General features: G+C 43.8%; 1 protein-coding gene across 1 annotated transcript; it reads right to left on the bottom strand.

Annotated features, from left to right (window-relative positions):
- Window positions 1-646: 646 nt before the first annotated feature.
- LOC307227421 (gap junction gamma-1 protein-like) lies at window positions 647-11,837 on the bottom strand. The gene is made up of 5 exons (XM_079996730.1): window positions 11,696-11,837; window positions 5,231-5,497; window positions 4,363-4,582; window positions 2,923-3,621; window positions 647-1,716 (listed from the first exon to the last, which is right to left on the bottom strand). Exons 2-5 carry the CDS (start codon window positions 5,468-5,470, stop codon window positions 1,703-1,705), a joined length of 1,173 nt encoding a protein of 390 aa, XP_079852856.1. The 5' UTR covers window positions 5,471-5,497; window positions 11,696-11,837; the 3' UTR covers window positions 647-1,702.
- Window positions 11,838-13,048: the final 1,211 nt, after the last annotated feature.

Genomic DNA, 13,048 nt, shown 5'->3' with positions numbered 1-13,048 from the left:
TTCCAATAACACCCTTTCCAAGAAAGAGGAGGGTGTTCAACTACAAAGGCTGTGACTGGCTGTCTGGAAAGTTACACCAGAACACATGATACCAAGACTCACGGCGCTGGAAGACGCAGAACATGTATATGAGAAGGCTCTTCCTCCAACATAAAACGGGGAACAACGGACAGTAAAAACAGTTGGTTCCAGCCTTCTGAGAGTCTGGTGTATTTGTCCCTCTGATATCAACTTTTTTGCATCAGACTGACAAGTGCTTTTCTAAGATGTCCAAGCCAGAATACGATAGAAACATCGCACAGAGTTCCAGACCTTTTCACTGGCCCAGGCCTGGACCCATTTTAACCACAACAATAAGGTGAATGATAATCTTTAATGTCCTTCAAGAGCACACAATTACTTTGAAATTTAAATGTGAACATCAGGGTTCGGAATACTGAACTAAATTTTTTTAATTTACCACTAGAGGGCGATGTGTACTATTATCAATGCTTCTTTAGAAATTGGTAATGTGTGAAGTGGGGCAGCTCAATACAAACCATAAACAATGAACTGCAACTTCATATAAACATGCTGTTAAAAAAGTTGCATGTTTGATAAATAAAATCAGCCTGTATCCCACCCCTTTAACAAAAGGACAAAAACGTTTGGTTCAAATATATTTATTTTCTGTCTATAAACTCTAAGGTTACAAAAAATACAAAAATATTTAAGGCAGTACCATGATTAACAAAGACAAATCCAACAGTCTCCAGTTTCATTTCCATTTCACCATCAACCGAAGATACAGCAACGCCCAGCGGGCTTTGAAAACTCATGAATCAATTCTGTATTAATGAAAATTTAAAAAGAGACTGCAAGTAATCATCAGGCAAATAAAAAATACTGTGTGAAAAAAACCTTGTTTGAAAAATTTACAAAAATATTGAGATATAAAGACTGCAAAATCAAAAAGTTTCACAGGTCCAAGGTGTTGCTCAATCTGCAAGCAGGGCCTGCAGAGTGACGTAGGATGGAAGGAGAAACACGTTGCCGCCATGATCCGTGGGGAGCGTGTTATTCATGAAAAGCAAGAAATTTATGGGATGGGATTTGGTATTTCCATGTCCATGTGACAAAAACCCCCAAAATGAACAAGTGAAGCAGGTACATTTCCCGTCAGTGACAAATTCAAGCTTTTCCAGGTAAGCACGTCACAACGTACAGGCTCTGGATTAACACTTTGTTTGGATGTTTTCAAGCCTCTGTGGTCTAACGGTATCACAATGACATCTGTGGGAATTCAAGCTCAAACTAAATGGTGATATTTGGATTTTCAATTCCCGGCCAAAAATCAAAAACCCAAAACAAAGCCTTGGTCAGAGATGACCATAAAAGCTCCCAATAGACTTAAGTAGTGTTTCAGCTTCAGAATGCCCTGGCTATGTTCAACAAAAAAATATAAGAAGAATGGGAGGGGTGAGGACAAAACAGAAATGGGTTAAGATCTGCTCCGACTAAAGGGCAGCATCCAGGTTCGAGTTTCAACTAGAGAGCTGTGGCGTCATCACACACACACACACACACACACACACACACACACACACACACACACACACACACACACACACACACACACACACACACACACACACACACACACACACACACACACACACACACACACACACACACACACACACACACACACACCAGGAAGCGCTCAGGTGTGTAGCCCTGTGAAGATGGAGAAAAAAAACACAAATAGTAAATGTATTGAGATGGGTGCTGAGAGGGACGGTGTGCTACATGCTGAAACGGGAGATAATGCAGCAGATTATCCATTACACATTTGTTTGCATTGTTCATAACTCACATTTGGGTTTTACATGAACAGTAAAATGGCAGTCAGTGTTGTGCCCTTTACATCCAAGCTTCACTGAAGTGATTGAGGAATTTATGATTATAACTTTATCGAAATCAAGGAATTGACATCCTTTGTTTCCAGAAATACTTACTCTAAATATTTCAAACTTTATTCTCTTATATGTGCATAGTATAAATTGTTACTTTGTGCTGAGATAAAGTCCAGTTTTGTTCTCTAACTGATGAAGCTTTTTTTTCCCCCCCATACTTTTTTGGGGTTGTGTTCTTGGGTTTTAGGATATGTTCACTTACGGTTTAAAAGAACATACACTGAAACAGTTTCAGAAGTTGGAGTCAAAAAACACAGCTGAAGTGAAAATGAGGCTTGGGCTGCATCATATCCCCTATGGGTCAATGAAGTAAAACCAATGTACCTTAAAAAGTTAATTTATTCTACAATAAGACCATTTTTTCAATATATAGATTGGGTATGGATGGCATGGTCCAGTCTCCTATTTCCCTCTGAAATGTCTCTGTAGCTGCAAGTGGAAGCCAATGGAGGACTTGGAGACGGTGGCCAAGGTCGGTCTGGTGACCAAGTTGTTACATAAAGAATAAAAGGGATAATAAAAGAGAATAAAATATAAAAGGATATTTAACAATGCTAGTTAATATATTATACGCACAACTGAGTTTACTGATGGTCCTAGAATTCCATGGGGGCTGTGAAATTCTGTATTAAATATTATTTTGCATTTATAATATGGAGCATTGACCAATTTCCACAAACCCTAATTCTAATACAGCGATTATGTCTAATTCAGCAACATTTTCAACTGACATCGTTGTAATTTGTCCACAGGACTCCTGAGACTTTGTTCCTGATTTCCGAATATGTTGCTGAAGCCTGGATTTTTACAATGTACACCCAGAGTGCATGCGGCTCATGGCAATCCAATTTTGACCTTATCTTAGTCAATTAGACTAGATGCACAACACTCCATGACAATATTTCAAGACAGTCTTTGTATCATTCAAGAAAAGCCCACCACCATGATACGACGGAGCCTCCTCTACCTTTTTCTCCGGCCTCCCCGAGCTTCTTTTCCTGGGCCAGGTTGAGGCGGTTCTGCTCAGCGGCGGTAGGCAATGAGGCACCCCCGTCGGGGCTGCTGCTCCGCGAGGGCGTCCCTTCATCCAGCCTCCCCATCAGCTCCAGCTGCTGCTGCGCCTGCTTTATGTGCTGCCGCAGCCGCTCCAGCTCCCTGCAGCGCGAGCCATCCTCCCCCAGGCTGTCCCGCCCCGAGTCCCCCGGAGGGGAGTCGCCCGGGAGCCGCCCCTTAGTCATGGCGGCGTGGTAACCGGGTGGGGCTGTGGCCAGCGCGGGGCCACGGCGTAGGGGCCCTGAGGGAGGAGCTGGCAGACGGCCATGGGCCCTCGGGGCAGTGTTGCGGCGCCGTAAGGTGTCTTGGATTCCGCCGATGCTGAGGTGCAGGAGCTCCAGAATGGTGAGCAGCAGGCACAGGAAGGACACGACGTACATGATCAACAGGAAGATGGTCTTCTCTGTGGGTCGCGACACGAAGCAGTCCACCGTGTGCGGGCACGGCGAGTGCGTGCAGATGTAGTAGGGCGCCACCCTGAAGCCGTACAGGAGGTACTGGCCGAATAGGAAGGCCACCTCGAAGGCAGAACGTGACAGCAGCTGGCAGGCATACACCTTCATCAGGCCATCACGTTGTATCTGACGGCGGCCATCATGCTTCTTTCCTACACCTTGGAGGGGAAACAGTGGTTGTGCTTTCAGGACTAATGGCATCTGCAGGAACTCACTAGTTAGCACCATGCTACTGCTTAGAACGGTGCTGTTCTATGTCAGTTGTTGAGTTATTTTTATTTCATCTTCCTTGTCCCTTTTTTTACTTGTATTGTTTTTTCCAGTTGCAACAGCTTTATTAATCCCAGTAGAGATTAATAAAGTGTCTTAAAGGGTTGCCGCAGTTAACGGTGTTACTGGTGGTCGAGCATACATCGATTACATTACTTGCCACACCGACAGTGTCCATCACTGGTCAGACGATGATGTGTGCATGTTTTTGGTGGGGGTCCTTACTGATGGTAGGTGGAGGAAACCCCATGTGAGCACGGGAGAACATGCAAACTCCACACAGAAACACTCCTATTTGGGAGATAACCCACCGGAGCACGGCGCCAACAGCGCCCCAGGCAGGAATCGAGCCCAGGACCCTCTTGCTGTGAGGCAGCAGTGCAATGCACTGCGCCACCGTGCCACAAGCGTGTTATCAATACTTAGTCTGACGCTACGAAAGTGAAAGTGTCTGCTTATGCTCACACACCAGAGTCGCAGCAATCTGCTTATTATGTCATTCTCATCCTAGATGGAATATCTAAGATTGACATCAATAGTATAAGGTATTTTTGATCAAGACTGAAACAATAAACACCTTTCACCTTAAGATAAAGACAATCAAATCCATTTGAATCACTTTCACATACCCTTCTCCTTTTCCTTCTCCGGTTCAATTTCCTCGGCGATCATGGGATCCCCCTCTCCGTCATCCACGGCCTCTTCGTAGTCGCGCACGGCACCGCGCGTAACAATCGGCATCCTCCTCTTCCAGCGCTGAGGATGTCGGTACTCCGTGTCCTCCATGCGGGCGATCTTGTGCATGGCGAAGCCCAGGTACATGATGGTGGGCGTGGTGATCAGGATCACCTGGACAAAACACGTTCAGTCACAGCTGCTGCACGGCAACTCAACCGCTTTTACACATAAAAGGCAGGTCATCGTATATTTGGAAACTCAACTCAGAGACAAAATTGAAGACTGGTTTAAGACTCCCTATTCACGAGTCTTAAACCAAGTATCAGCCAACCGATTTGAGTCGGATACATTGCGGTCATCGGTTAAACTTTGGGTCGTAGATTTGGTTCAATAATACAGAATAAATCAGAAAGATAAGCATGGGAAGATTTTGAATTTGGTTTCAGATGTTAACTTCTGAAATGTGTCATTTGCATGTCTCAGTTGCAGTACCATGTGTTGCAGCTTAGGCCCCTACAGCAAGCAATATTATGGAAACTGTTGGAGAGCTCCCCAAATCTCTTATAGCCCTCATTTGTTTTTCAATTTATTTTATCTGAGAGATAGATATTTAGAGCCCTCTGGCGGAAATCAGGTGTATTACCTCCACAGGAACCCAGGTCTAGTTCATACAACCAGACCTTGTGTTGGAGTTTGTATTCACGTGAAACATGTGGTTACATTTCCGAAGCAAGTGGGAAAAGACGAAATCAATATTTTTAAAAAACACAAAAACACAGTTTGGATAACGGGTCCATTTATGCACCATGCAGGGCTCACCTGGAACACCCAGAATCGGACATGCGAGAGCGGTGCGAAGGCGTCATAGCAGACGTTGTCGCATCCCGGTTGCAGAGTGTTGCACACAAACTTGCTCTGCTCGTCATGGTAGATTGTCTCACCGCCGATGGCCGTCAGCACGATACGGAAGACGATGAGCACCGTCAGCCACACCTTGCCCACGAAGGTGGAGTGGTTGGAGATCTCGTCCAGCAGGCGGGTGAGGAAGCTCCAGCTCATGGTGACCAGGAGGGAGCTGGTTCAGCTCTGGGGAGCCAGAAGGAAAGGAAGAATATTGGAGAACGTTAAAGCAATATGGACTTTCCTTATACAGAGGCCAAATAGTGCCACTAGTTTCGTGGTTGAACGAGGATAAAACCTCCTTGGCGAGTATATCAAAATAAATCAACTAGTCCATAATATAATGTAGGAAGGATGTATTTTTCTGCACTTATGTCAATAAAGAAGCTTGAAATTGATTGGATGGCTTTGTTTAGAAAGCATCATCCACTTCCTGATAGCCTACGTAGAACTAAAGAGTCACATACATCAAATTTCATGACATGAAAATGTACTCAAAAATAAACCATTGTATAGTAAATAAAGTGTGACTTGATTAGTATAACCAACACAACATTGGATACAGTCAACATATAAACTGCTCATTCCTGTAGACCAGGCCTACATGTGAAATCAGCTGAATTGAGATTAAGATATTTGACTATTAAATTGCAAAAAGAAAGACAGAAAATATTACACATATTACACACTTGCTTCGTTCCATAAGATGTAAAATAAAAAATACTGTTCTGGGGCAGGCACCCCATCACTGGCGTGTGCATCTTGGGTGCCGTCAGAGAGGAGACAGGTGCGCAAATTGGGCCCCTGATTTTTTTTTAATAAATTTTGTTTTTTTTGTTTATTGCAGCCTTTTGCAATTTGAAAATTGCGTTGTATTAAATTGATTTGTAGGTTTGAATTTGATTAATCGTTCAGCTCTATTCGCAGTAGATCAGTGCTTGTCTCACCTCTTCATACAAGGCTCATGGCCAGCGGCACTAGGAGGGTAAATCCCACATTCTTCCCAAGATGCTAGTTCCAACATTACAGACAGGTTAGTAAGTCACAGCTAGCTGCGAGTGGGACTGTGGGTTTAGCGAGGAGCCTTCTGGAAGCCAAGCAGGGAAAGGGGTCAATCCTCCATCCTCCACCCTCAATACCTCCATTTCACTGCAAGAATTTTTGCTTCAACTCTGACCAGGATGAAATTGACTTACATCCAGCTTTTTGGATGTCTGTTGGTTTGACTTATTTCATGCTGAAAAGCCCAGAACAGCACATTTCAGTGTTGCGTTTCCTCTTTAAAAACAGGAAAAATGTGTTGGTATGAGCTTTCCAATTTGACGTTTGGCTGAATGCTTTATGAAAAAAAGGAAAAAAAACGACTAGGACACTTGCCCACCACACTACGGAAAGGAAGGGCAGCTCCAAAAGAAAAAACCTTTCAAGGTCTTGCGCAAGTCTTTGAGCATGAGCAAGGACGACAAACTTCATTAACGCTTTCATTGAATTTCAGATGCCGTACCTTACAGCAGCGTTTGTTATTTTCTGGTTTGACCGGGAACATTTGTTCAACATATTTAAATCCCTGCGGTCATAATGTCAAAGCACAATTTCAATTAGTGCTGGGTGGATCATTTTGATACGAAAAATTCTGCGAATCTGTTCATTTCCGCGCTCAACAAGATGCAACGGGAAGCCAATCAGTTTGGACGATCTAAAGCTGATCTGAAAGCTTCACTACGAAAGCTTCAATCTACATGCCTTGATGACATGCTTTATAAAGACTGCTTATCAATTGTTTTTTAAGCCCAATAAGTTCAAGAGATTATTTGTCACATACACATACGGTAAAGAGACAATATTTGACCGGAATCTCTACCATTTGTCTGGGAAATTAAAATCTTTCATGACACGTTGACCGGCACCATTTTTTTCTAACAGAAACTGCCTTACAGAAGAACAACCAGTCAGATAGCTATATGTCTATTTGAAACTTAAGTCATCTACACGTATGTTTTGATAGTTTGTAAGCCAATCAGTTCCTCAAGTTCAAATCACTCTTCAAGAGACAAAGACCAAGGGTTACATGGAAAGCAACTTAAGCATTACATGTGTGACCATACACCAATAACAAATTAAAGCTTCCTCATACCTCCAAGTACAAACTACAATAGTAGAAAAAAAACACATTTCCGAAAATGAAATGCCCGTTTCTTTTAGACTCGGAAGGCAGCGGTGAGAGGAGAACAGACATTCTGATCACTAGTAGTGAATTTTAAATACAGACCATTTCCATCAACGGACTTGGGACTTGACCCTCCATGACTCAGAGCTGAGACAAGGCTTCATCCATCACAGGTGCATGAGGGAACGTCATCCTCAAAGCCCTGACTCATTTCTTTCTTTCAGAGCAACTAAAAACATCTAGGACCAACATGCCATTGGCAAACCTCTGGCCTTTAACAGAACCAGGTCATTGGTAAATTCCTTTTGTTCAAATGTTCCCCAATTCTAGAGACCCGGGGGAGTTAGCTGGCAATCCGATTATGGCCAATTTACAGAGATATTGATTGATATGCACTGCAATCTTCCTTTCAATTTAACAGTATTGTGAAGACATCACAAAAATGTAAAAAACAAGTTAGACTTAAGATAAATATCTCATTGATTAGGTGGTAGGTTAATTTGCCACTTTTGGGGATTTTTAGAGGAGTTCTTATAGATAATCTTTCTAGTCTTTAATCGCATTTCCACCCAAAGTCCGAGAAACCTCCTTTTTCAAGTTACTAAAAGGTTCCTTCAGCCTGTCTGCGTTTGCGCCACAGTCTAAAGAGCCGTGAAGATTATGCAAATTAGTCTGCTGACTTGTGAAAAAGCATCGCCTGTTTTTACACATCGTTCTTGTGCATGACTATTGAACAGACTGCTCCAGTTGAGTAGGTGACTGTAAATTTGAAGACAATACTCCAACAAGAAGAATAAAATAGATGAAGAAAGGCAACCAAAGTGATCGTAGAATATCACATTGGTTGTCAGTCTTTATCATTAGATTGTTCAAGTTCAAGAGATGATTTCTCACATACACACACATACGGTCGTACATATATGCAGTGAAATGTCATGACACCCGGTGATTACGCACAATAAGCTCTATAAGCTCCAAAAATACGAAAAATTCTCAAGTGTGTGTAATCGACACTCGGTGCTCGCGCAGGCGGCCGCAAGGGGCGGCGCCACAGTCGCGATTCTGGCTTCTCAGGCCATGTATTTACTGTCAATTTTTTCCACCTTACAATCAAGATTTTATTTTCAAGTTTAGAGTGTTGAAAAACATGAGTTCACACATGGGTAATTGAACCTGGGTCTACTGAGTAGGAGGGCAAATGTTAATCGCTACACTGCATGGCACATGTCAGTTTATGCGTTCATCTGTCGTTTTTAGTCAAAAAATGGGCTTTACATTTTTGTACAAACTTTTAGAACAAAAACAATCAGTAAATACAGTCAGTTTGCAGCTGCAGATATGCAGATAGATAGATAGATAGATATATATATATATATATATATATATATTTTTTTTTTTTTTTTTTTTTTAAAAAGGTGTCTGAAATAAAATGCTACCAATCAGAAATCTTCAGTGCTGCAACCCCTACCCCTTAAGTTCCTGGACTTTTGAAAGTACCCCCACCCTGAGCAAGGACTTTAGACCCTGGTCCCTGGGGTGGAAACGAGTTCCTCCAAAGGTTCCTAGTTCCTGGGGAAAGTTCTGGCGGCGGAAACACTGCTTTATTGAACAGATCTCGTCTGTGCATGTGTAACCTGTTTAGGGGTAAAGCTGGTGCCTTTTAAATATGAATGCAACAGACTGTATGCAGCTTGGATTTCCACATTCCCCAGTTCAGGTGTCTTGGGTTTTGTGATGGGATATTTTGTCCTTTTGAAAGTTGTTGTTTTCCATTTTAAGCAAGTCATGGAGAAAGTTCCAGGGCAGGGATTGATTTTCATTCAGTCGTAGCACAATGACCAAATGGAAATCTAATATCCAGGCTACATAATAAATTATTTCTACGGGATGGGCTGCCCAGAATCAAGTGACTGAAGCTTAAATACACAACCAAAGCTGTAGCCACAAACTGACTCAACTGATTCCAGTGTCAGAGGGAAACTCTAAAGCGGTTATCAAACTTATCACTCAATGCCAAACATTTGACCCTGACAGAGTTCCACACTTTATCAATGCACCAGACAGGGTTTAAAAATCTGTTAAGAAATGCTCCTCCAATAATCTTTCTCCAGCCCAAAAACTGCATATTTCCAACCTTCAAGTGGCTGTAAAGCTTAGCATATGATGGCAGTAGGGCTGCATAAATTACCCAATTTTTTTTTTTTTTTTTTTCCTTCCATCTTTTCATTTTTAGGTTTGTTGTTTAGGTTTGTTTTAGTGGGTCCCCAGAAAATATAAAAAGGCTGGAAAACACTTCGGTACAGTATTATCACTCCCCGATAAGTGTACGGCATCTTCTGATCGAGCTGTTTTTACTTGGTCACTGGCGGTGCTATTTTCTCCTCCGAGGGTGCAGTTCTTCTGCGCAATTGTTCAGCCGTATCGACAGCTTGCTTAATCAAATTCTTACGCGTCCTGTGCGCGGCGGGCCCTACCACCAACAACAGAAACGGTATATATGGAGGAGCGCATGCACAACACAAAATACATTGAATGACTGTTTCTTGGAAGGGCTAGTATAAAATTTGGTTGTTTTTTTAAAAACAAAATAATCCCACGTATTGCCACTTCAAATGAACCCCCGCTGAACCCATCAAATAAGGCTTTTCCCCGCAGCAGCCGCGTATTCTTGGAACATGTGGTAAACCTTGGCATCTACTTGTCAGGACTGGGATTAGCTCCCCCGCCCAAAGTCAGTGCAAACAAACCAGAGACCCCCAGACTCCCCCAGCTTGACCAGAGGCAACTTCCACACGGTAGCAGCTTTACTCCTCTGGGGTCCAACCCACCAAAGAAAGATGGAGCTGCACAAGCCATGAAGCCACGCCAGGAGGGAGGGAGGGAGGCCGGGGGGGGGGGCTTCGGGGGCGCCGATCCAGACTCAAAAGCAAACATTCCTGCTTGACCAAAACCATACATGTGGATGGAAGACAACAACACGTGGGGCTCCAGAGGGCACACGACAAACCCTGCGGCTGCTCGCCACCAGCGGGACAGCGCGCAGCTTGATACCTCCTCTAGCAACGAGGATGACTTCTTTCTTGTTTTTAAGAGACAACGTGCGGACACATCTCATCTGCGGGACGAAACCCCCCCCCCCCCCCCCCCAAAACGACTCGAGTCCGGGGTCGCCAAGGCACCGGAGTGGATCTTCACCCCGGACCGAGGGGGCAGCGACTCAGGACCGCGTCAGAGTGCGAGGCGGAGGACAAAGAAGAAGACGAGGCTGAGGGATTCGCGTTCATTCACACTGAGTGGGACCGGTTTACGCCGCTGAAGGCCATTCCCTCCGCCACGTTTTCATTTTAAAGAGAGTGAGAGTAAGAGTAAGAGTAAGAGTAAGAGTCAGAGTAAGAGTAAGAGTCAGGCTTGAACTGCACACTCCTCCACCCAAACACATGACGCCATACAACACCTACTGCGCCAGTGCCGTTCGCACGAATCTCAACGGAGACTAACGTCGCGTCGCAAAAACTGACATTAAAATATTAATTATTATTAATTATTATTATTATTATTATTATTATTATTATTATTAATTCCAAACGTAATTTTGCTCCAAATTTGTCCCGTTTCCACAGCAGAGAAGTCGGGGAGCAGAGTAGTGACATATGTACGTGTGTGACTTATTCGAGTTCGTGGTTTCGGGTTTTTTTTGGAAACGTGTCGTGTATTAAATAATAAAATAATAATTATTATTTTTTATTATTAATAAATAATAATAATAATAATAATAATAATAATAATAATAATAATAATTAATAAATAATAATAATAATAATAATAATTATTAATAATAATTATTAATAATAATAATACCAACAACATCTTGATCGAATCGTGATGTTAATAATAACGTCGTTATTATTAACAACAACACGATCATATCGTGATGATATTATTATTATTATTATTATTATTATTATTAATAATAATCATACATTATTAACAACAAGATACGTTTCCAAAACACCCAGAAACCACGAACTCGAAGAAGTCACACACGTACATATGTCACTACTCTGCTCCCCGACTTCTCTGCTGTGGAAACGGGACACGTTTGGAAACTCACGAACCCGTGGGCTGCCGTGAACAGCAGCCCACGGGGGTCGCCCCGAGCTGCACAGCGCCCACCGACACTTTCAAGGAAGGAAGACAGCAAAGGAAACGTGACTTACCGGCTGAGCAGAGAGTCGATAAAGACTTAACAACCAACAAGCCAATCAATAGGTGTCCGACGAGCCGCCGGTCGCCATGTTGTTTTCTTTCCCCGCTTAATTGGCCCCGCGCAGCTTTTCTTAATTAGTGCGTGTTGCTGCTGCTCCGTCGGTGCCGACGACTCAGCTCCATCCACGCAGGCGTCGAGGTGCTTCCCTCTCTCTCTCTCTCTTCTCCCCCCCCTTCCCTCTCTCTCGCTCTCTCTTCTCCCCCCCTTCTCTCTCTCTCTCTCTTCTCCCCCCTCCCCCCTCCATCTTCTCCCCCCTCTCCCCCCCCCCCTTCTCTCTCTCTCTCTTCTCTCCCCTCCCCCTCCATCGTCTCCCCCCTTCTCTCTCCCTCCTCTCTCTCTCTCTCCCCCCCCCTCTCTCTCTTCTCCCCCCCTTCTCTCTCTCTCTCTTCTCCCCCCTCGCTCTTCTCCCCCCTTCTCTCTCTCTCTTCTCCCCCCTCCCCCTCCATCTTCTCCCCCCCTCTCTCTCTTCTCCCCCCTCTCTCCCCCCCCTTCTCTCTCTCTCTCTTCTCCCCCCCTTCTCTCTCTCTCTCTTCTCCCCCCTCCCCCCTCCATCGTCTCCCCCTTCTCTCTCCCTCCTCTCTCTCTCTCTCTCTCCTCCCCCCTCGCTCTCTTCTCCCACCTCTCTCTCTCTTTCCCTCTCTCTCTCTCCCTCCCCCCCCTCTCTCTCTCCCTCTCTCTCTCTCTCTCTCCCTCCCCCCCCTCTCTCTCCCCCCCTCTCTCCCTCTCCCCCCTCTCTCCCTCCCCTCCCTCCCCCCCCCCCCCCCCTCTCTCAGGAGGCCCTGCTGAAACCTGAGCTCCTTACATGTGGAGCTACAAGCTGCTGCTTCCTTCCTGCCAAAAAACAATTACAATTAAGGCCTCTATGTTTTGTTGATGCGCTTTCAATTCATATATTTATATTTCACACAATTTGATCAACTTTCAGTATATACACTTTATATATAATATATATAATATATATATATAATATATATATATATATACACATACATACATACATACATATATATTAATATATTCATCTGATCTTATTCTGTGGATGTATGTGTATATATTCATTTTAATACATTGTCTTATCAGGCTCTACTTGTATTTTTCTTTCAGTTATATCAGTGCTTTAAGTTTGTAGGGTTCAGAAAAACCGTAAATGTTTTGTGCCGTGCACCGGTCACAGCCCTCCTCCTCGCCGTCCCTTCGGGAGCTTTCAGGGGGTCTCCAGCAAAATGATCAGTGGTTAAACAAACTTCCGTCCCTGGTGTGGAAAAGGGTTAGAATAACTCAACTTTTGATCACTCGGATCATC

This window comes from Zeus faber (assembly GCF_960531495.2).
Source record: "Zeus faber genome assembly, chromosome: 2".
NCBI lineage: Eukaryota > Metazoa > Chordata > Actinopteri > Zeiformes > Zeidae > Zeus > Zeus faber.
This window is presented reverse-complemented; position numbering and strand designations above follow the sequence as displayed.